The following is a 24,843-nucleotide window of genomic DNA, read 5'->3' on the forward strand; positions in this document are numbered from 1 at the left end:
CCCTCATTACTTTTGTAAGCCTTGTCTCTTTAGTAATAAACTTCATAATTTGAATCTACGAGTTTCTGTCCTGGGTCTGGCCTGTGTGACATTTAGAAATAAAAAGAATGGAATAAGAGTGCAACTTGTCTTGCTTTTAAATGTTGCACAGTAAAATATGAATGTCAAATTTTGTGTGTAACTTTTCAAGATTTTGTGTAAAATATCTAATTTTGATAAGTAAAATAAATTCCAGATATAAATAGATAAGTTTGAAGTAAACCTTTTTTTGGTGATATTTCTGCAGTTTAGAATTTTGGGTAGAAAAACAAAATTACTTTTGAGCTTCTATTACATTTTTTGGTGAATTTCGCAGATTCAATATTTAGGTTTTATATCAAAGTTTTTCGAATGTAGAAAGAGACTCCAGTTTTGGGTGGATACTGGACATTTTTGTATGATTTTTTTACTGTTGAAATTTTGGGCAGTTTAAATAAATATTTCTCTTTTTCTCCATTTTTCTCCCTCCAGCACCAATTTCCTCAATCCTTCCAGCTCTCTCTCTTTCTCTATCGCTCTCTCTGAAGTGGATAGACAGCTCCCAGCAGTGCTGTTTAAAAATGGATGATCTGATGACGCGAATGTTAATTTGTTTACAGGCTGTAGAACTTTGTAAATCTGCCAGTACAGTGTGATGACCTTTGATTCCCAGAGATCAGGGTGATTCTTTAGGTTGCATACTGGTACCCACTGTAAATCACTACATTTCAGAGTACAGCACAATAAAATGGTACGCCTATTAATTATTGCTAATTAAACAGCCAAATCTTCAGAAGTATGTACTGAAGGAGCATTAAGACTGAGAAGACAAATAATAAAACACTTTAAAATAATAATAATCTATCACACAGTGGTTTAAACAAAGAAAGTGGATTATATCTTAATTGTTTGTTTTGTGTTGTGTTTTTAGAAAAGATAATGCACATATATTTGCTTATCAAGGGTAAATAAAAATACAGTGTTTGATTTTCCTAACAAATCAGCCTATAGTGCAGATGTGTGCAGAAACACCTTTATATAGTCAGGAATGTTTGTGGAGTAAGCTTTGTCCATAGGTTCCATGTTGACCTTATATCATATGGATGCCCACCACTGTCACTGATGGGACCAGGAGGGCTTAAACAATAGAGTCCATTTGGGAAGCCCAGCTGGGTCCCAGTAACAAAACATGTACAGACCTACTCAGAGTCTATCCCCACATAGAACCTTCCTAGCCCACATCCCAGGAAAGAAATAATACAAATAATAAAAAATACAATATAACACACTTCCAAAACATAAAGTGCTAACTTTTGGAAAGACACGTCTTGGAGACAAAACACACAAAAACAAACATTTCAAAGCAGTCAAGGTCTCTTCCAGACCAGATGTGCCTGAAGCAAAACTCAGAAGATAATGCTCCAAAGCGTGTGAACATCAGATTCAGGGGTCAGCTAAAATGCCGTAAGATTCAGCTGGAAAAATATCACTTGTAATGCTGGTGCTGTAGTCCAGTTCCTGCCCACAGTTGCTTTCGAACAACTAACTGCTTTCAAATAACTCTTTACTCACTTTGTCTAATTTGTTTTAATTACTAGTGGAAATGTTAATCGAAGTGCTTTTTAAAAAGACTCTGAGAGTATACTTTTTGGTAGCGCACTAGTGTACCTCTTTGTGAAAGATTGACATTTTGCCCTGTTGACAGCCTTGGAGAGAGTGGGCATCATTGGACTTAAAGAATAGATGATTTGTGGTTGTTTTTCGATTAATTGTTTGCCACCAAGACCTGCATCTGTGAGTTTTGTTTGAAATAGTGCTGTGAATGAGAAACTGTATCATCTTTGGCAATTAATTCACATTATGTTGGATATTCAACAGCGTTCGGTTTGTGTATGGAGGCCTCATGGTGAGCGCTGGTATGATGGTCAGGGAACCCATCAAATACAACAGTCAGTTGCCCCTAGTAGTGAAACGAGGAACACTAACTGCTCAGCAGTATGTGCAGGAGCCAGAATTGTAGGCAATCAAGCATATATGGGAAGATATGTTTTACAGTTTTCAAGAGATGTGGTACAATTGTACAGTTTTGACATCACATACATGATCATTACATTTACACATATTCTTATTTGTATATTTGCAGAAACTCCTCCCTCTAGATTCATCTATGTGCATGGTTTCCTAGGCGAACAACGCTGCAGTACCTGCAAAAACAAACACGATGGAATCCAGAGTGCTTTCTGCCCGAGGGTAAGTTAACAAACCAATGCTGACCTATTGATTGTGTGAAACAGCAGGAATACGCTAATGTTACCCACCGGTCAGTGAATGCCTCACTGATGTTAACACGGTTCCTTGGCCTTGCCTGATCTTTTACATGATTTACATTGAGTGTCAACAGGTTGAGTCTCTGCAGATTTTTTGGTTTCTGTGCCAAAATTGTAAAGGATGTTTTTCTTTCAGAACATTGCTAAGAGAAACATGACACTTTACTTTTACCTTTAAAAATATACAGGGTCGATATGGGTGTTTACATTTCATACAAACACTGTGTAACAACACATTTTTCAATGTGAATGAACACATTATTGTGAATAGAAAGGAATGTTAACTTTTACTGTAACGTACTTTTAAGAATGTAAGAACTCTTGATTCATTTCCACATGGCTGAAAACACTTGCTGCATGTTCAATAATTATTAAAATTTATTTTTCCTTTAATATTTATATTGTCTCCATACTTAGCTAATATAAAGCTCCCGGCATGGTAAAATATTAAAGTAATTAAAATGATTTTATCTTTGAAACAGAACAAGGCCACCATGTATGCTTTAAACTTTCCAACTCAAGGTCTAGGTCAACTATGTTTTCATCAAATGCCAATTTTCATTAACCTTTCTTACTGTTTAATAGGGTGACAGGGTGGATGCATTCATGACAGGAAATTAAAAGTGAAAACTAAAGTTTTACACTGATTGCGCTTTGAAAATATGGATTCTGTGTAGTAGAAACCTTTATAAATATGATGAAATAAATGATGCTTTAAAGTTTTGAGGGCAAAAGGCACATTATTCTGAAATTGACCCAAATTATTTTTTATTGTCAGGAATATTAGATCATTATTAGAGCTAAACTGAAACTCATATCTAAATGTGTTATGACCAGACACTGTTTCATCTCTAGGGCGTCATCACTGGAGGCCAAGAACTGCTTGTGCTTTTCCACAGTAAAATTCACTGACAAATTCTATAGCTGCTGATGGAAAGACCCAAATAGCAGCATAAAGGGAATTGTATAGGCGTTCAGTCAGTGGGTGTTCGGGCAGCAGTAACATGGCCAGCCTTCATTTCCTGTTTCATGAAAACCCACGGGGACACAACCCATCACCGAGCAAACACCCGTCAGATAACGGCCAATCAAAATTCATGAAGTCAAATGGCAGCCAATCAAAATTCATGAAGTCAGGCCCCACAAATCAATCAAAATTCATGAAGAGGGGCGAGCCAGTCAGGAGTCTGGAATGGGCCGGGTTTTAGCCTTGTGTTGTGTACCCTTAATGCCACGTAAGATGTATTGTCAGTAGTTTGAGCAACAACCTGTACATGTAGAGCAGTCTTGCTTTATTAATGATGAAGGTGATTTTACCTCTCAGCCTGCTGACCAATAGGCAGAGAGTGCTCCAGATTTGTAATAGTAGCAAATTCCAGGCAGGCAAGAGAGTATACAAATAACACTAAGACTACATTTACTGTCCCATGACTTTTGACATGTCCAGTGGAATCTAAAGAACATTGCAATGACCTGTAGGAAATGCATGTGAGACCACCTGCTTTGAATATGAATGTGACTGTCGGTCACAATCATTGCCACCCGATAAGCTGTACACTGGATTATTAAATGATAAATACTCTCACAACTTCAATAATGGAATGTCCCAACCATGTGGCACCCACAATCAGTTGTCATTCGAAGTCCGATAATCAATGTTTTAAGTCCATGAGCATCCTGGCCAACATTCCGACTTACAAGAAAATGACGCACAACTTATACAGCAATAGGCATTCCCAAGCTTCCCCCTGAAGCAAAGGCATAAGGGGAAAAAAAGGATTATATTTCATGAAAAGAACACTTTGCCAACTGTGAAGCATGGTGGTGGATGTATCACACTTTGATTTTGCAGCCAGTGGCAATTGCATATTGCACAGGTACAGCACAAATTACCAGAAGCTGAAAATAGCTTCTTTAACAGGATCACGACTCAAAACATGCCTCGAGATCCACCATAACCTAAAACAGATAAAAGCCCCTACTACACATAACTTAGTATTAAAGTAGCAATAAATTAACACAATCATGTGCAAGTTAAAACCTGAATAAAATCATATAAATTGTGTTTTTGTGTGCATGTATCTTACCTGTACACCCCCAACGCCCAGATTGCATCATGTCCTGTTCGATTGAATCAGCTGCTGTGCAGTTGCTGCATCTGTACGTGTCCATCAGCAGAAACACGCTGTCAGTCAAATCCAACTTGTTCAGAACCCAGGAGGAATATTACAGTAACGTATTGTACATCCTTCCTGTCTGTTCTCATTACTCCTCTGATGTTCGCTGCTGAGGTCATGAACCATTCTTAGAGACAAGAGCCAGACACAATGAAACATCAGTTCTAAAGCACAGACTGCCCTTTACATTCAATTAATATGAACATGCTGCATCTCTATTCAATTACACTGTATATTACCAGTATTATAAATAGACCTGATTTCTCTAGACTGGTTGGTAAGTTTAAAGATTTTTTATTGGTCCACTGATGACGACATGGTCTCACACTGTAAAGGACAGTTGGTGTTAATGTTTAAATAGTGTACAGACAATTGCTGACCTTAACAATATGAATTACTGTGTAAGATGTACTGCATGTATGTAAAACATAGGTAACTTATGGAAAGATGTGAAGTTAAAATCTATTTTATATCATTTGAACTTTGCCACATATTGAAATTAGGAGCTTATTAATAATCTTAGTTAATAGTAGATATTATCTCAAAGTTCCAAGTTTCCAAGTTCCAAACTACCTCAAAAAAGTGAAGCATTAATTGGAGTGGGCTGGAGTGATATAAAGCCCCCTATCACTCTGTGTTGTGCAGTGGAACTCATTTATCTGAAATGGTAGTGGTCCATCCAATACTTCTGTATATGGCTTGAGAACACCATAACTGTATTGGTTGTGAGGTATTATCTTGTAAATGAGCATGAACAATGGTCAGTGTGCTCATGGCAAGGCAGCGACATGAATTATTAAAGTTATAGTTATTGAGTGATATTGGGTGCCATATGGATGGGGCAGTTCAATGAGTGGTACGATCATGCCCGTTGACATCTGACTAGACCTGGCAGAAAATAAGTAAATTCTCTGTCAATTGAGCAAAAATTCCATTCACATATACAGTACTTCAGGTCAGTGCAGTATTCTTTAGCTTTCATGGGACGTACATAACTAATAATTCAGCAATATCCCACAATTAGTATGTACTTTGAGATTAGTTAATATCCCTTTATTGCAGTGTGTTATCAATTTATACATTTGTCAAAATTTGTTGCATTAAATTGTATACTTTGTATATGTTATGGACTGTTAGTCCATTCGCCACAAAATGTACACTGGGTATTTTCAAATAGCATATAAAACATGATGACCTTAACATTATGCAACTGAGAATTATAAAGTTATGAATCCTCTACATATTTGTCTGCATCTCCCAGTTCAGCCGGCCTGTAGTGAAATGACTTCATAGACTATTGCAGTAATTCACACATTCAAAATGCATATGGTCAGTTTTTCATTCCCTCAGTCTGCTGCGGTCAGTTTGTCCACTGATGTGCTTTTCTGTTGCATGAGATATGGCAACCTGAATCCTTGCCTAGGGGAATGTTCATACTTTATACTTTATATCTGTCTGTCTGTCTGTCTGTCTGTGTGTTTGTGTTCTGTGGTTAGTCGGTTTGCAATGATTGTACATGTATGGCGTTTTTTTTTTTATTGGTGACATCTTGTCTACTATGTTGTTGCTTTAAGCTCCTCCACCCTACACTTTCTACCTGTACTTTTGCATTGAGCGAGTAGTAGCTTGCACAGGGGACCACACCATAGTGAATAATGCATACATACTTTTTACTAAGTTTGTGTAGATATGTCGCTTTGCAGCTTAACAGACCAATCACAGTTACTGCTGTCTTGTGTGCTTTTGTTTCATGCAGAAATGTTTGCGCCCCATAATTTCTGTTTTAGATAGTTGCAGTTGTATCCCCAGTAATTGCTCTGATGTTAGGGTGTTTGAGCAGTGGTGGCTCAGTGGTTAGAGACCAGGTTGTGAGACACACTATTGGGCCCTTTACCCTCACTGTACTCCTGAATATACTCAATGTGTGTGTGTATGTTCATAGGTTCCATCAAATTCCGTATGCTGCTTAGCACAAGTATAGTGTATATGATTGTCTTGTCTTGTCTTGTCTTGTAAATGATTGCTATAGTGTTGCTAGGTGGTTGTTAAGGTGTTGCTATGTAGTTGCTATGAGGTTGCTATATGGTATTTTAGGTGATTTCTCTGTGTGCTTAGTGGTTGTTAAGCCAATGATACAGTGTCCCAGGTGGTCACCAGGGTATTGCAAAGTGGTTGATGTGGTGGTGGTATATGTTGTTGTTTCTAATGTATTTGTTTCATCATGCTGAACGTTTTGCACCATATACATTTATAAAGACAAATAAATTCTGTTTAAAAATATTTTATCAAAAAAATGTCTCATCAAAAAGCTGCAAGTTAGTCTGAATCCCATAGTCATACAAACAATATTAGAGTTTTAAACATTATTTGGAACATTGGAACATGATTTCTTCAAAGTTATCCAGCAAAATGTAATTAGGACATATATGTATGCAATTCTTAGTCCATTGACTTGCAGCTACCGGTCAGTGCTTTCAGAAAAAATTGGGTGTATATTTGATCTAATTTCTGTTTCTTATACTATTTCTCTAGAGGGTTGAGAGAGGCTGTCTCAGCATAATGTAATGTTTCTCTCTCTCTTGCTTAGCAATAAGAGACTAGCAGTGCACTTTAGCACACATTCAGCTGATGTAATGACCTCCAGTGCTCACTACAAATTACGAGTGGACTGTGGGAGACTGTGGGAGACTCAGAGTCACTCTGAAGTTCTGTTTTATTACGTGGGCAATAGTAAAAAAATTGGCGACATACTCGATGGTGCTTTAAAACACAAATAGGGATCCATTACGGTCACAGCCAAAGACTAAAGGACGCCACGCGGCGCATCGTTTACAGCAGTTAAAAGCATATAGAATGGCTTGTGGTCACTTGTGGACAAATTGCTCCCCACTCCACCTGTCCCTCCATTATCTCTGTATGAAAGAACTCAACACTATTATCATGTGGCAGATGGAAAATTGATTGAGTCTCTCATATGGCAAATAGGGTGCCTAGCATAGAACTATACAACAAATTACATAGATTATATAGATCAAATGCTACTTGTCAGGGGATGGGACCTACATATTAGGCAGTGAATGAACAGTCAATTCAAGAAGTTGATACGTTGTAAGGAGGAAAACAGGAAAAATGGACTAGCATAAGAATCTAAGATACTTTGAGAAGAGCCAAATTGTGATTGATAGACATCTTTAAAATAACATGCTGATGGTATAGTCGTACTAGAGGATGTAATGGTATTTCAGGTGCATGTGTGTATGCCTGGACTTTAGCTGGTTTAGGTGGCTGTAATATGATTTTACAGTTTATTATATGTTTTTTAAAGCATCCCAGGTGTTACTGGACTTTTTTGAGACTGTCATTGAGGCTGTTCATATATGTGGTTACTGTAGTATCCCAGGTGGTTGCTTTGGTGTTGCTTAATAATTACTAGGTGGCATTGTTAGGTGATTGTTAAATGGATACTATAGTTTTTCTAGATGGTAGCATTGGTAGTTCAGGTATTTGTGTTTGTGTATGTGTGTGTGTGTGCGTGTGTGTGTGTGTGTCCAGTGTGTCTGGCAGTAATCAGCATTTGCCAAAGACGTTCTAGCCTTTATCCCCCAAAACACAACGCAGATTTTACTCTGCCGCATTTGGCTATTAGACTTTAGTCCTCGAGAGATTCAGCCACCATTCATCATGTGTTATCAGTCTGGCACGTCCTTAGAGATTCACACACACGCACACACTCACACTCATACACACACACACACACACACACACAAACACACCCGCACTCCCAGGCTGTGTTATCTGTGTCTGTAATGGATTACTGCAGGGCTAGTGTGTCACAGCTTGTGTTTGTACTGACGCTGCATATAGCTCCCCTGCACACAGTCTCACACACACTTAGTCACACACACACTCATACACACTCTGAGCCCCCAAATTACTTTCCCTTTCTGCTCGAATTGCTTTATCTTTAGTTGAACAAGCCTCGTCAAAGATAAACTCTGAACGCCGTGTCGGGATCCGTCTCCCGAAACAACGTGTCCAATACGATCCCCCCAAAGTGTTAGGTTTTAATGCGCATGCTAAAGGGGTGATATATAGGACACTGTAATGGTCATGCTTAATGGTTATGGTTATGTTTTGAAGGAGAGCCGTGCTAGGAGGGTCTGAAAGCTAGCAATAAAAAAGCTCTACTCCAGAGATTTCATTATTCTGCTACTAAACCCCTCTCTAAAATCATAAGCACTACTGGAGTTACTGTTTGGACTCTTGCGAAACTCATCTTACATATCCTCGATTTTTATCAGTTTCAATAGCATTTAAATCACCTACCCTTACTCTTCAGAACAGCCTTTTTAACACTATTTAAAATTGTCATCTGCTCATGAGGAATAGATCAAAACAATTCTCATTACATTAACTTTACTATTTTTTATTCTCTTGTAAAGCTGCCAGATGTTTCAGAGATATAAGATTTTGCTACAATAGATCTAAGGATGTTCTTTTAAATCTTTACTGTGGGTGTAAAAAAAAAGTAAAAAAAAAAAACATTAAGATGAAACGTTTAAATGATCAACCCTCTATACTGTATAAACATTTCATGAGGAATTAATCAGTAGAAATCTCAATTAGTTAATGTACACAAAGGCAGTATAGATGAAAGTCTCGAGAGTCCAAAGATGTGCCGAGGATCTTCAGTTTATAAAGCATTGCTTGAGAACATTAGTAAAATGTATTTTAAATTATTAAAACAGTGTTTCTCAAAGATAGAGTGGAAGGGATTTGCATATTTCTCAATTGACATTGCATGATATCTTCAAACAATTCAAGGAACTTTCAGGTAGCACTTCATTTAGAACCATCATTCAGCAATATCTAATTGGACCACATGAACTAGTAATAACTTTGGAAAAACTTTGGCACGCTCTCCAACATGGAGCAGCATTTAGAAGTGCTACAGAAAACCCTTACTATACTGAGCAAAACAACAACGAAAGAAACCTTTTGCTAACCATGTCTAGGCGCGAGGTGGACCATCATCCAGTGGAAACACAATATATTGTGGTCAGACATATCTGTATTTAACCTTTTTTTTTTTTTTAAAGGATACTGTGTGATTCAGACCAAAGACAAAAAAGACATTTAATACTTTTATTAGCAAGCCAAAAGGGTACAAGTGTGTGTCTGTACACTTCTGTGATAGCAGCATTAATTCAGTAAAGTACATTGAAATCTTAGAGCAACATATGCAATCTTCAAGGTGACATCTTTTGCAGGGAAGTCCATGCATTTGTCATCAAGACATCCCATCCCAATTTTTTCCCCCAAACCTGATTTTTAATTGTAGGTGGCTGACCTATTTAATAGTCAGATAGATAATAGTGTTTTAGTCCTAATTAAGGATTTATGAAAGCTCTTTCTAAGTAATAGCTACTGCGTGTGAGGTGGCAATTTCTCAACTCTGGTGATACAGTACTTTATGTTCTCAACAGGGGGTTAAACCCTAAATTTGCTGAAAATGCAGGTAAAGCATTAAGAGGGATTTGTAGAAGAGCTTAGATTTTTTAACATATCAGTGGTGGATTTAGGCCAACCTCAGCCAACAACACCCTGACAACCACGCACCTGGTGCTCCCATGGATACAAATGTGTCACTATTTTGCCCTAAAGATTGTCAAAAAGAGACAAAGTGCACTTTTGGATGTGTTTTTTTGTTGTTGCAGATACTGCCTTTCTAATAGTAACATAATACAGGAAGAAGATACATTCCCATTGCTTTTCCCTATACTTTACTCTCCCTAAGTTGCTGTGGCCATTTATGATCCAATCAGCAACACTTAACCAAACATGATGATCCAACACCTAACACATAAGTTGCTGGGGCCATAGAAATATGTCAATGCCATCCCTACAAGACAATGTCCCAAAGGTGATGTGGGATAAAAATTGAAATAAAAATTGCATTTATTGCATCCATGTTCATTTTCAGTTTTAGCCACATAATCTCTAGATTGTACAGTGCCCATGTCATGCAGTTTATTGTTAGATCCCCACCGTTCCAACAGTTGGCCGCTGTTTTTAATCTTAGTATCTTTGCCCAAGTTCATTTGGCATTTCAGAAGAGTTCAGCTGTTTGTTTTATCCAGTTTGGCACATTATTCAGCACAAGGTGTGACTGTCCGGATTTAAAGAACAGAGCGTTTCATAATAATCACCTTGGCTAAACGCCGCTCGTACATGCTGTCACCGTACACGTTTATCCCGTTATTCAGACACAGCGAACACGTGGATGTTTATGTATGAGCTGGATGCAGATGCTAAAGCTGGGATGCATATGCTAATCCCGTGCCTCTGGCTTGGATGAGTGTTGTGTTGTCAGCGTGTGTGTATTTATGTGTGTGTGTGTGTGTGTGTGTGTTGGGGGGGGGTGCTTGGGGGGTGTTTTATCAATGCTTTGCTGCTGAAGAGCTTTGCACGAGTCAGGCTGGAATATAAGTGCAGCAGAAATGAGTTTGACATTGGCCCAGCACTCAGCCAATGGAGGGTGACAGATCCAATACACAGGCGGAGTGGCATTGTGTATGTGTGTGTGCGTGCACGTGTGTGTGTGTGTCTGGTCTCGTCAAGCCATCGGCACTGCAGTGAATGCTCAAGATGAAGGGTTCATTTAGGAACTGCTCTAACCAGGAACCTCTCTCTTCCTCTCTCTCTCTCTTTTTTACCCTTGTGTGAGTTTTCTCTCTTTTAAGGTGTTTTTCACACCTGAAAGTCCAGACCAGAGTCTGAACCAAGGATAAAAGATTTGTTCAATTGTATACATTTAGTCCGCCTAATTTGGTTTCCTCCCCCGATAATTATTTTGCTACATTTTGTTCACATAACCTGTGTGGTGGAGTCTCCCTATACTTGACATTTATTGGGTTGGAGAATGTTGTAAGTTTGGAGAGTTGCCTTTCCGGGTGTTGTATCGATTTCTGCCTCCCTATTAGAATCTGGCTCCCTTTGAGTGCATATGCATCACACAGCAGAATAATCTACAGTAACAGTAGATAAAGGATTCACAAGCATTCTTGTATTGTTTAATGGGTGGTAAATGGCTGACCAAAAGGTGGTCCTTTGGTCCAGACTATGGTTCACAACACACTACACACCTGTTATTTAGGTCCAGATCAAACTGAAAGCATCCGTAGGCTCACACAGGTAAATTCAGATTATTTTGATGACCTGTTTACACTATAATTTTTTAACGTGACCTACATTTGACATTCGTCTGTGCAGTTCATGCTCCTAAATTAACTTGAATATGCAAAGAGAAGTGTGTTTATTTTGTGATATATCAGCTTAATCTTTGCTTGAACAACCTCTTCTTGACATCCTAGCTTATGTGTAAGCTAGTAACATTTGATCTAGCAGCATTGGTTCTAGTAGCACTGGTTCTTTCAATGGTCAGTCAGACAAGAAGGCATTTTCTAATAGTGAGATACCAAGCTACCAAGCTACCAGTGTCTGATAGCTGGGTTCATCATTGAGTATGCTTATCAGCTCTCAATTCAAATGACTCTTTGGTTGAAATACTTACTTATTTTCTGTTGAACAGTTGTTGGTTTGTTTATAAGAGGATGAGGTAGAAACGTTGTGAAATATAAAACATTTAAACGATTATACATTTCTGTTTCTCTCTTTTATTTTACTCTCCCAGTTCAGTTCTCTCTCTCTCTCACTTTCTCTCTCTTTCTGTCTCTGAGATGAGTAAATATTTGCCTCATCCCAGATCGTCAGTGGAAGGACAGGGCAGTGGGAGCAGATGTAATGTAATGAGTTCACATCCCATCCTTCAGCTCTCACAGTAAAACTGTGCTTCTGCAAGTCTTTCTAAGAAAAGTTTAATATTCACTAAGAATGTAAATGTTTGCTCTTTGCGATATACAGTACATTTCACACTTTGCCCTTCTCAGCAGTTTCAGCTACAGAGCTAATTTACATATAATAAACTCCCAATGTCTGACTAGGAATATTTGTATACTTGGTTCTATATGCCATTCTGCAGCACATTTGCCTACAGGTGTTGCAGTTTGGCCTGTAGATTCTGCTAAACATTTGTAGGTTGCCAAAGCTGGTGTCCCACCTGGTACCATGAATGGTAAATTGACCTTGGGAATGTTACAATTTGGCAGAGACAATTGTTGGAAACCCTTGCAGTGTGTGGGTGAGCATTATCCTGCAAACAAATGCCAGTTGGATGCCCTGCCATGAGAGGCAACAGTAGCTGCAGAATGTCTGAGCTAATAGTGTCCCTCTTATCACTACTAGGGGCGACCGACTGTTTTATGCAATGATACACCAGAAGTTGGAAGTTGGTGGTATGTTGCTCCACAGCAGAGGCAGGATTTAAGTACGCACCTCAAGGCCGCCCTACTCTTACCAAACCATAGTTGGATCCCAAATAGATGGCATGCAATTAATTGAAACAAACATTCTACTTTTCTAAAACCTGGGCAGAACTGTGCAAAATGTCCTTGATTGTGTTGTAGAGGCATGTCTACCAGTCAAAGATCTTTCACCATGAGGTACTCTACCCCAAATGAATGATACACAATGAATTGTTGTGTATCATTGTGAAACCCAAGTCAGTTTGTCAACAAATGCATGTGTATGTCTGTCCTTGAATGAGTGCTGTATATCTCTCTTGCACTCTTTTAGCAACTCAAAACTTTAACAAAGGTGAGCAGCAGCAACAGTAGTCAATTTGCAGGGTGTATTTTACGTGGTATTTTGGCAGCTCCTGGCGGTGGCTGCATGTTCATCTGCCCTCGTCAGACTGAAAACTAGCATTATAAGTCTGCTGATTGAGGTGACCTCATCTGGAGAGCAACATCCTCCAGCCCGTGAAAATTAGGTGCCACGGGGAGACTAATGGCAGCTCATGCTTCAGTGGCAAGACGGGTCTAAAAAACAGGACAGAATGAGCTGATTGGCTGATTGACCTTTCTGACATTGTGACAAAAAAAAGTTCCCATTAAAGTAGTTGAGGTACTGTTTTGCTCTGGGTTTTGGACAGAACATGATGTATTATCTGCTGTCCATCTCTCGCGCTTAACACTTCTTAGACAGGAAAGCGAGTGGGAGGTGGGCAGATGGAAAGTGAAAAGGATGGACCTTCTTTTAGCTTTAAAATCCATCCACTTGAGTCTGAGGTCATTTTTGCAGGAGACTGGAAGTTGGTTAAGTGTTTTTTTCTCTGATTGAGTGCGGCTGTGATGCTTTCTTTTGTTAACTTGACTTTCAAAGAAGTCTTAAAGGAGAGAGAAAGCCTAAGCAGAGTGGTTACACTGAACTGCAGAACTGGAAATGTAGAAATTTCTATTCAGATTTATTTCCCAGTGCAGTTTGTAAGAGTGGTGTGTGCAGCCACTAATGAGCAAGCTGAAACACACTGTGTGCTTTTAGAAATGAGAGGAATCACGTCTTCCAAAAACTAAAAGAAAGAAGTACAGAGATACAACAGAACTCTAGACATTTATAGCTCATAGGCCCATTTATACTATATAGTTTACATAAAAAAAAAAAAAAATGTTAGTTCAAACATTGTAGCTGTCACCTCCATATTGTTTCTATGTGTCCTGTACACTGTGCCCTGTTTTAAAGTCGGTAAACTGGTTAAAAAGCTTTTTAAGTGCCTCATAGAGGCATTTCAAGCAATCAACGGTCTCTCACCAAGAGGTACACTACCCAAAAGTAGTCCTCTTGTGAAAAGACCCAGTCACTAATCAGACCACACCTGTAACCATTTACAAATCTACCTGAGACATAATTAAATGCTGACTTTTGCAGCAGTTGTAGTGTAAAGAACCTAAGAAAATGCCACTAAATGCTTCTAAAATGACTCCACTAAAACTGCTTATACATCACCAGGCTCTGTTAAAAGTGTAAATCAGGGCAGACAATTAGGGCCAAAATAGGCTTCCAGATTAATGGTGTATGTTATTCTGTTAATGTTGACTGCACTTAAATTGACTGTTTCTTTTACAACAAAATACCAGAAAAAAATAGGAAGTTCTGTCATTATGTATATATAAACTAGGACTATACCAGCATGAGTACTGTTTATTATTTTTTTAGAAATTTTCTTGTGATCTAATGAAGAATAAGAACGTCCAGGTTCTCAGACAGAATTTAAGAGTTCTCAGAGAGGTTGCTGTCTTAAAGCCTATTACAAATCATGGCAGTAGATGAGAGATGTGATGTGAGACAACAATAGGGGAGAAAGCCAAAGAGAATGTGAGAGGGAGAGACGAATAAACAGATCGACAGGTGGGAAAAGGATTGAGAATGATGTGAACTTTCTCTGGCAATGGAGACAAATATCCACAGCTCCTGTGAGATCTGCTTTGTTCTAATTATTCCTCCCAGTCAGACAAAAGCTCAGGGAAATCTCAGTGAAAATCACACCATTCTTCTTTTACCCGCACGTCTGTTTTTATCAACACTATCTTCCAGCTGTAAGATATATGTTGCATTATAATATTCAATATAAATGACCAAATATTCACAGTACACTGTATGTCTTACTCTCTGTGTTATAAACGCATTTCCATTATTATTTATTTATTTCATTTTTTAAACTCACTTACTGCCAAATAAAAAATCTTGTAATTTTTCAAGAGTATTAAAAATCAATGCTGCCGGTGTGGTAGCAGTTCTGAAATATTGTGCAGTTCAAATATGAAACATTTCCTTAATTCTGCCCTCTGTGTGTGCACATTAAAACCATAGTTTGACCCCAAAAATCTAATTTACTTCATTTTCCACGTACACCACATGCAGTCAATCAGCTGAAACATGCATCTGAAGTTTGCTTCTTATGTTCAGCACTGAAGCTACAAGGCTTATGTTGCTAAAAAAAAAGTAAGGGAAGCTTTTACTAAACCACAAATTGCATATTTACATCATTGTTTGCTTACTTGAAACTGCATTAAAGTGCTATGAAAGCTCAGATGCACTAGCTTAACCAAACTATTGTTTGGTGGACAGAAACTGGTCAAAAACGAAGACATTATAATGTTGGATTGCAATACTTTTGGAAGGAAGATGTAAGTTACCAGGAACAATAAATGATTAAACATTCAGGACCCTATTTTAGTGATCTATAGACGAGATGTAAATTGTCGTTTTTGATTTAGGGCGTGCCAGATATCTTAGCATAGAGTTGTAGAGGTTCCTAATGCTGTCCTGTGATATCCCATCCCATGCAGCAAGAATATTTTCATGCAGTCCCTGCGGATTTTGGGGTAGGGGTGGAGTGCTGGTAGTGCTGGCCATGGCTTAGTATCTAAGTCTTCAAGGCAAGCTCTTGAGATTGCAGCCGTATGTGGACAAGCGTTGTCCTTCTGGAATAGAGCACCAGAATGTGTGTTCAGAAATAGTCAGGCACTGGTTGCAGAACCTTATTTACAAAATTTTGGGCTGCTAAAATCCCTGTAAGTAATGAAGACCACAGATGATCTGGTATCGTATGAAACTGCACTCCATAACATGATACCAGGCTTTCAAACCATTTACTTGGATTTGTTGGACTTCTCCACTTAGACATGTTCAGTCCTACTTTTGTCCTGGCCTGGTGTTATGGTGTGGTGCAGATTTGGGCTACATCAACGAGTCCCCAGAAACCAATTAAAATATCAAAAAGGGTAACTATCACAGTGTATATGGGTTTTAAAGGAAAATTCTTTCAAGGATTTACCATATTGCAGAACAAGATGAAAATAATAACTATCCATAACAAACTAGCGTAAGAAATTCACAATTTAGCATCCAGTATGTCTTAGTCAGCATAGGCTGTTATGCACCATTGCCTTACATAGAACATTCAGACATAAACATTAATTATGAAATATTTTAAGATTTAAAATGTTTAAAAAATGTTTAAGCTAAGTCCAGCAAACCCCAAAATCTTTCAGAACCTTTAGGAACGTTTAGGGAAGGTCAGCTATTGGTCAGCTTTTGGCCTTTGTGCTCAGTCTGAAGCATCACCAGGTAAATGAGGAATGAATATTACCTCACAGCCTGGAGGCTTCTGATGACTCTGGTGAATTTTCTCCTATTCGCCGCCCAAGCAGAGCTGTAGTCTGAGAATAAATGCAGAGTGACATCGCCATGCATGATCAGATGAGCTTCCCGAGCTCCTTTCAGAATGGCTTGCCTAACTGCATATCCCAGAAGCCGACAAATAATCATGCACGGCTTCTGGGCATTGGCTGTGGGGCTGCCGTCGTATATATGATGGCAGCGGTTGATTTCCATGGTATGACCAGCCAAAGATGCAATCTATCTTGGGAAATGAGACTGTAACAGTCCCATACAATCAGGGCCTTTGGCTGATTCAGGTAGATACAGTATCCTGACTGTCTGGAGACGGTTCACGCAGATCCTATCCTGTAGCTCTGTCACACAGCTAGTCAGGTTATGTTGCTGATCTCGTGCTTGTTTGAGGAAATTGCCACTTGTTGAGAATTGATGGTGGGTTGTGTCATTTGGACCCACCTTTCTAAGATAATCGGGACCCACCTGTAGTTTTTTAAAGGGGCACTGTAATTAAAAACTGAATTTAATTTGGTGTAGTTAAATAATGGTCTGATTAAAATTGGGTATAATAGAAGTGACATATTGTAAATCTCCTCCTTCCAGCAAAAAACAGCAAAAACAAAACAGAGCTGTAAAATAGGCCAATTCCTGAATCCCAAAACACATTACATAACCTGACTCCGACTTAATCCATAAAATTTCAGACTTCACAGGTCAAAATTAAGGTCTACTTCAGGAGTATATGCCCTATGTTAGAAAAATGTTGATAAGTAACCACTGATTACCAAAATTGAGTTTAAAATGTAAGTATGTGTCGATTATTTTTTATGTTAGGTTTAAACATAATGATAATGTTAGTACATCGTCACCACATCACCAACACAATCTGCTGGCTTATGCCAGCTAGCTAAGTTTACATTACCAGCTTTTTTTCTACGTTCGCTCTATTGTAAATAAATTGCCAACCTTAGCTGACGATCAAACATGAGCTACAGATGTTACACTAAAGACTACTGTAGCTAATCACACACTTCACTATGGCTTCCTAACTATTGTGAGCAGTCAAATTACAGTAATCTAGGCAATAATAGCAGAAGTAATAATTCTTTCCTTCCTTTCCTTACCAGGAGCTCACCATAAAAAGAAAACCAGGCAAAAAAACAAGGTTGTGTATACCTCACATACTGATTTTATCGATTCTAGACAAGCTTTTAAGCTTCTTCTACTGCTAGGGATAGTGAAGCATAAAATATATTCTGTATACGAAAAGTGTTTAATTTGTCTACACCCATGATTACACCAGGGTGTACACTGCCGTGTCAAAAGTCATAGGATAGCATGATTGGCAGTGTAAATTGGTCAGCGAAGGAAAGCCCCCACCTGCGTTATTTGTTAGGTGTTATCTTGTGAGTGAGGCTAAACATTGGCCAGCATGCTCATGGCAAGGTGAAAAGATGTAGGGGAGCCTCTGGGTGCTAAAATGGATGAAACATTCCATTTCTCAAATTGTGGGTATTTAACACATTTCTTTTTGTGTGTGTCATGTGTGTACCAAGAAACATCCCTCGGCTGTGTTGCATTTGGTGCTATAAGGCTTGGATGGAGCTGCTTGGCCATGGAAACCCATTCCATGAAATTCTCTATGCTCTACTGTTCTGATCTGAAGGCCACTGAAGGCCACTGAGCTCTGTAGTGACTGACTCACTGCTCTGTTATTTTAAGTTGATGCAAGTTGTTTTTGTTCCGAGTCTCTTCCAATGTGTTATAATAGCACTGACAGTTGGTTGTGGAATAATTATTAGAGAGGAAATTTAATTAGTGGACTTGTTGCACAGGTGATGCATCCTTTCGTGGAACCACGCTGGAATTTACTGAGCTCCTGAAAGCGACCCATTCTTTCACTAATATTTGTAGAAGCAGAACTGAAAAAGCAAACGTCACCCTCTAAGCCAGCCTTGTCTGATCCAGTACATTTGGCCAAAAGGAAAATCATCTTGTATATTATTGGCTTAGTGAATACTTTGAGGTGACTCCGGTCAGACGCTGGACGCTGTAGGGGACAGCTTGTCATGTCACTGAAGTGTGGGGACACTTAGGAAAGATTGGGTCCTGGCTAATCAATAGCGCTCCTTCCAAAACGCCAATCAATCTGTCCAGCAGTAATTTTAGCACTTGTGAGGACTTTCCAAACAAGGACTTGTGTTATGTGAGGGCAAACTCGACAGGGCTGTGAGTTAATGTGACTTTAACACTACTGCTTTCATCTGGAGCCATTCATTATTCCTCATATTTCCTTTCATCACTGGAATGATGTTGGATCTTCCAGTAAAAAAAACGGATCAAGGGGAAAGTGTCTATAGACCAGACAGTGAAATGTGTCAGCATAATGAAAAGAACTGCTAAAGGAGAGCATATTCTACATATTTCTGTTATTTTGTAGATACAGAAATGTGTTAGCAAAACATTAAACATACAACATACAACACATTAATTATATGTTTCATACTGTGTCCAAAATCACATTAATGAGTCTATGTGATTTTATGCCTTGATGAGGGGCATGTGGGCATGGATATTTTTTGGCTTTTTGGTTTTTGAGTGTTTGTTAGCTGCAGTAGTCTTGTAGCTCCAGTGCTGCTGTATTTGGACAGCATACATGTCATGGCTGATCAACTACATCTGGGGTAAGTGACAAATTGTGCAAATTAGATTTTTTTTGCTGAACCATTCTTTTAAAATATTAATAATAAAAAATGTAGCAATGCAAAATATATATGTATTTTGTTTGCAGAAAATGCTTATTTGCTTGTCCCAGGAGTGCAGGGCTACTTCTGAGTATGGTGGAAATGACTGCATGCGCTTTTGTGTTTTGATAAATGAGGCCTGTGGGCTCATAAAGTGCAAATGTGCCACATGAGTGTGTGTGTCCGTGTGTGTGTGTGAGTGTATGCATGTCAGTGTGTTCTATAATGAAATTCTGACACATAGTCATTACAGCCCATAACCAGACACAGAATATACAATAACGGGTTCCAGGCAACACAACCGGCTGGACACCGCCTGCTTCGTTTTCATTGTTTGACCAAGCCTGTCATTTTTCTGTCCTAGAAAATCAAATCAGAGAAGTGACAAGGTTTATTGTCCGGCCCTGTTGTTGCTCACAAGCTGTTATTAGTCATAGATTATTATTACATTATTATTCAGCAATCCAGAATCAACGCTCTGCTCCTCCCTCTAAAATAACGTAATTGGCTGCTCTTTTGTATCAGTCTGTATAAAACCCCACAGCTTCAGACATGCTATTTGCATTAATGCTATGAAGACATCAGAAAGTTCTGGACATCTGTTATTATGGCCAAATTTGTTTTAATGTTACTTTAAGCTCAATAAAACACACTGTAGAAAGTGTCTTGTAAATTTTACAGCAAGTTAACAGCTAAAAAGTTGCCAATAAACGATTGTACTATGATAGCAATTCACTGTGAAGAAAGAATACAGCATTTTACTTTATAATAAGAATAGTAATTTACTGTAAATTAATTACAGAGTATTACAGCTCTCTTAAAGTAAGTTTTGGCATAAATAAATACATTATAATACTGTTTAACTATTTTAACGTGCTCTCAGACAGTGTTTAACAACCATGTTTATGACACTGTTGCCTTAGAATAAAACAGGTCATGTCATCAAAAAAGAAAATGTAAGCTCCTTTTTCTATCACATAGTCATAGAGAGTATTTACATTAATATTTACACTCATTGTTAAATTGTGTATTGTTAATTGGAAAAGAAGGATTTCCAGGAACAATGAATGTTAACAATGCAGACTGATACAAACAAATCCTGATCAGGAGATCGCTGATTCTAATACTGTTCATGTAGCTTGACATCGGCTATCAGAGACCTGAGAGAGCACTATTGGTCTTGCTCATTCTGGGTGGGTAGATGGCGCTCTCTCCACACATCACTCCAAAGGGTGATGTCCGCAGCATAAGGCATCTGTGAGCTGATGTATCAGAACCGAATCGCTGCGCTTTCCTCCAAGGCAATGCTGCATCAGCAGCAGTTTAAGAAGAGGCCTAAAAGTGTCTGACTTCACATTTATCAGAGGAGGCATGTGCTAGTCTTTACCCTTATGGTGTTGGGGCATCACTAGTGATAGAGGGAATCCTAATGAGTGGGTTTGGTAATTTGCCTTGTAAATTGGGGAAGAAATGGGAAAAAATTACAAACAAAAATAACATATCGATGTGTTATAGAAATATTGGTAATGAGTGCATTTATTGAGTACTAATTACCAAAAAGGGCAGTTCTCTCTTTGTATATTTGGATTTGAAATTCTCACCAAATACTTTATGGAACTATCAGAGCTCTGCTTTGGCATAGTGAGGAATCATAGCACAAGATGTTTAACAAATCATTTTGTGTTGTTGCCTTTTTATTGTATCCTCTCAGTCTGATGTGCTTTAGTACACTTTTCCTTTCTGAAATCTGTTCAGTTCCAGTATGCAGTTTACAGATAGTTTTCGAAGTAGGAGACGTGGTTAGTGCATATTTTTAACCTATCATGGACTGTGTTTGCTTGCTTGATTTTGCTTTCCCATGAACTGAGTTGGAGCTCCTTTTCTGTGGACACTGGCTCATGAAAAGTTGCAGTCATGTGGTTTGGTTTGCGTAGCATCCTGTATTACCATTGGGAGAGATGTTCTTCCCTCTACTATTAACAACACTATATTCTTTTGAAATCACAGACACATTTTACTGTTTTGATTAGAGGGGGTGTTAATGCAATAAGATTTTCCAGTCCTGTTTTGGTTATGTCAATTTTTCTTTTGAAGACAGAGACAGCAGTGTTTAAAATCTGCAATACACACAATTTTCCATTCTAGGGCACCTTTAATGTTTGTAAGTAAAAGAAGATGTTTGATATATCTTTTTTGCACACATAACTTTGTTAAACATACTGTACTGTATTTACTATGCCTTTTTCTTTGTCATTTTCACCATCAAGGTAAATGAAATTATGTAACTAAGCAAATGAGTACTGCATGTATTCATGCTATTATATTGAAATAGCCTTCAGCAGAACATTTAGAACTCCAGAGAACATTGTGCAAAAAACTGCTGAATGAAAGGAGAGCAAAGAATTATTCACTGACCTTTTCTGCTGAGGACGCTCATTCATCTATTTGAAAGTAGACATGCAGTAACTCAGAGAGTACTTTTTCATACAGGTGGTAGATGAACATCTTATCCGGAGGGAACAAAGGGATATGAAAGCAAAGCTTTCAAATAAGAATGCAGAACAGCTGGACTGACATTGGCAGGTAAAATAAGAGTTGCTCAGACAAGCAGATTAAAACAAAAATTACCACAAAATGACAAGGCATTACAGAGTAGTTTAGCTATTATTCAATCTAAAAAAACTAGCTGAAAAACAGTAATTAACTTTAGCTGTAAGAGATTAATTGTTTAATGATTTTTTGCAAATATTGAATTTTTAAAACACTGAAAGTTTGCTAGCCATTTGGCCTTTGGACTGATACTAAATTCTTAAAGGCTGATCTAAAAGCATCCCACTCTAAAACTGTAGCTGATTTAGCTTTATTTATCATGACATTAGTTTTCAGTGAAACAATGTCTATACTGTCTGGCCAAAAAAAGTCTCCACCTGGATTTAACTAAGTAAATAATCTGTAGTTGTTGCTGCAATTGATCAGGTCTAGGTTCAGCAGCAGTATGTGCTTAAAGAATGAGGTCAGCTGACTACCTGAATATACTGAATATAGACCAGGTTATTCCATCAATTGATTTTTTTTCCCCCCTGATGGCACGGGCATATTTCAAGATGACAATGCCAGGATTCATCAGACCAGCAACAATAGAGGACTGATATTATTATTGTTTTTTGCACATTTACATTTTTGTCATTAGAAATATTTTCAGATTCAGAAAAAAAAGTTTTCATATAATTCATGGCTTGCACTGTTAACATTATAACACTATTACAAGGTGACGTGGTTGAGTTAATTCCTGTATTATAGGTGTCTTAGTATATAATATATAAATGTTTCAATTATTATACAAATATCTATGTTATAAAAAGTCAGCATAAGTCTAAGAAACAATGCTGCTCTACAGTCCAGTTAGAGCAGACACTGAGTCATGCTAAGAAGAACCTCGTTGTAATTGAAAAGATGAGCAACTGCTTCAGCATTCTGTAAGTGCTTTTACACTGCCAGGAGTGCATACACACATTTACTCTGCACTGAAAGATTCATAGACCAGAACAGCCTGAAGAGCTTCTTAATAGTCTTAAGAAGACCATGAAGGAGTGCAGAGATGAGGCAGAGGAAAAAAATAATAATCCACAACTCACACACAAGGAGTAAAGCATCACACTTCACACTGCAATCCTGCTTAGATCTCTAATAATACATTTTATTCTGAGTTTTTTAAAAAGAAAAGTAATATGTAATTTTAAGTTTTTTAAACACCTTCCTAATGTTTGGAAACTTTGCTGCAAAGACCCAATTGTCTTGATAATAATGTACTCTGGGTCTGCAGATGTAAAAAAAAAATAGGTTGTAAATAAATGTAGCATTTATTCTTTAGTCCACTCTGTGTTACATCACCATTTCTGGTGGTGCTGAATGTTCCAAAATGTCTTTTAAGGTGCCGAGGTCAATAAGACCTCCTAAATCATCTATTAAGTCAGTGATCAGAATAAAAACCAATTGACTACAGCTTTACCAATTTAGAACCAAACCATAGTCCCATTTGACAATGATATTTGAACAGAGAGAGAGAGAGAGAGAGAGAGAGAGAGAGAGAGAGAGAAATAAACACCAATGAGCAGTGTTTTTTTCTTATAATGGTGGCTCACTGGTGGAGACAGTTATCCACCCTAAAACCCAGCACCAAGAGGGTAAAAAACTCACAGTAAATCACACAACTACAGATTAACAAAACAAACAAAAACACCGGGAATAACATCAAAAATCTTGTGTTTGTTCCTATCTTATCTTTCTGTTACTTTCCCACTGTTTGTGTTAATATCCTGACCCCTTAAAAACATACTCTGATGTATGAAGTATGGCAGACACATGATATAATAGGAAAGTCCAAGGAGCTCAGTGCAGATCTGAAATTCAAAGATTCATACCAGTAAGGAATGTCTTTGGAGCCATTTCCAAACGGCAGATTCTCAAAAATTCAATTTAATCAGCTGCACATTAGTTTAAGTTATTGTTATCTAGGCCTTGAAGAGCCCAAATGTGGCATAGGGACTCACACAGCCTGAAGCTGCTGGAACACCAGTCTACAGTCCTAAGAGTCTTAAATCACTATGTACATAGAGCCTGTCATTAAAGAAAGAAGCCTCTGCTCTAAATTTAAAACTTTTAATCTCACTATTAAAGTCTGTAGCTGATCATATGGACAGGAGTTCAACTCAAACCTAGTAACAGCTGTTAAACATGGTGGTGGTAGCAGCATGCTGTGGTCCTGTTTGCTGTCAGTTCCATGTACTGATCTCTGCATGATCCATGTACTAATTTAACTATACAAAAATATATAAAAAAAACTCCCTGGTTTACACAAATAGAAGCAGCTATTTACTTTTTGCCTGTTTGAAGATTTCCGTGTTTACATCAGGATGTATTTGTACTGTATTTGAAAATGTCTGAGTGTGTATGTGCTCCCAGAGGGATAAAGATAAACCCATTTAGTTTCACCAAACAGCCAGTTACACTTAATGTTCCACAGAATCCCAGCTTCCCCCTACAGCCGCTCAATAACAGCCATCACAGCAGTGTTGAGGCAGCTCACACTGCGCTAACCCAGCGTCCTTACAGGGCCGGATCCCTCACTTGGGTGACATTACTCAAAAACGAGGCTTTTTCTCAGCAGCGATCATTTCTTGAGGTGAAGGCAGTTTAACAGGAAGCTGAGCAAAGTGAACTGCACACCAGCTAGAATTTTTTGATGCTTTTTAAAAGATCCTGTGGGAGAAACTGGTGTAGGTCAATAGCAAAACACTCTCACTAGGCTCGAACTTGTCTGTACAGACGTTTATAGAGGTCCACAGAGTTCATATATGGAAAATAAGATGCAGGAATAATTTCAGCCCACCGCAGTTTAGACTGAACTATTTGTAGTAAGGATAAGGTATAGGATTCATACTGTGTATTTTAGCCATGCATACAGTACCTTCTATTTTTGTATTGTATAACCATGTACAACTA

The 24,843-nt window shown here is 38.2% G+C and overlaps 1 protein-coding gene across 2 annotated transcripts in view; it reads left to right on the plus strand.

Annotated features, from left to right (window-relative positions):
* Positions 1 to 24,843, plus strand: part of LOC103041974 (phospholipid-transporting ATPase ABCA1) — a 243,650-nt gene that overhangs the window by 6,942 nt on the left and 211,865 nt on the right. For both annotated transcript variants that reach the window (XM_049472171.1, XM_049472172.1), the window contains exon 2: positions 2,162 to 2,268. In XM_049472171.1, the coding sequence (XP_049328128.1) occupies positions 2,240 to 2,268 (29 nt within the window). In that variant the 5' untranslated portion in view covers positions 2,162 to 2,239. The remainder of the gene's footprint in view (positions 1 to 2,161; positions 2,269 to 24,843) is intronic.

The sequence above is a fragment of the Astyanax mexicanus genome, chromosome 25 (genome assembly GCF_023375975.1).
Source record: "Astyanax mexicanus isolate ESR-SI-001 chromosome 25, AstMex3_surface, whole genome shotgun sequence".
Classification (NCBI taxonomy): Eukaryota; Metazoa; Chordata; class Actinopteri; order Characiformes; family Acestrorhamphidae; genus Astyanax; species Astyanax mexicanus.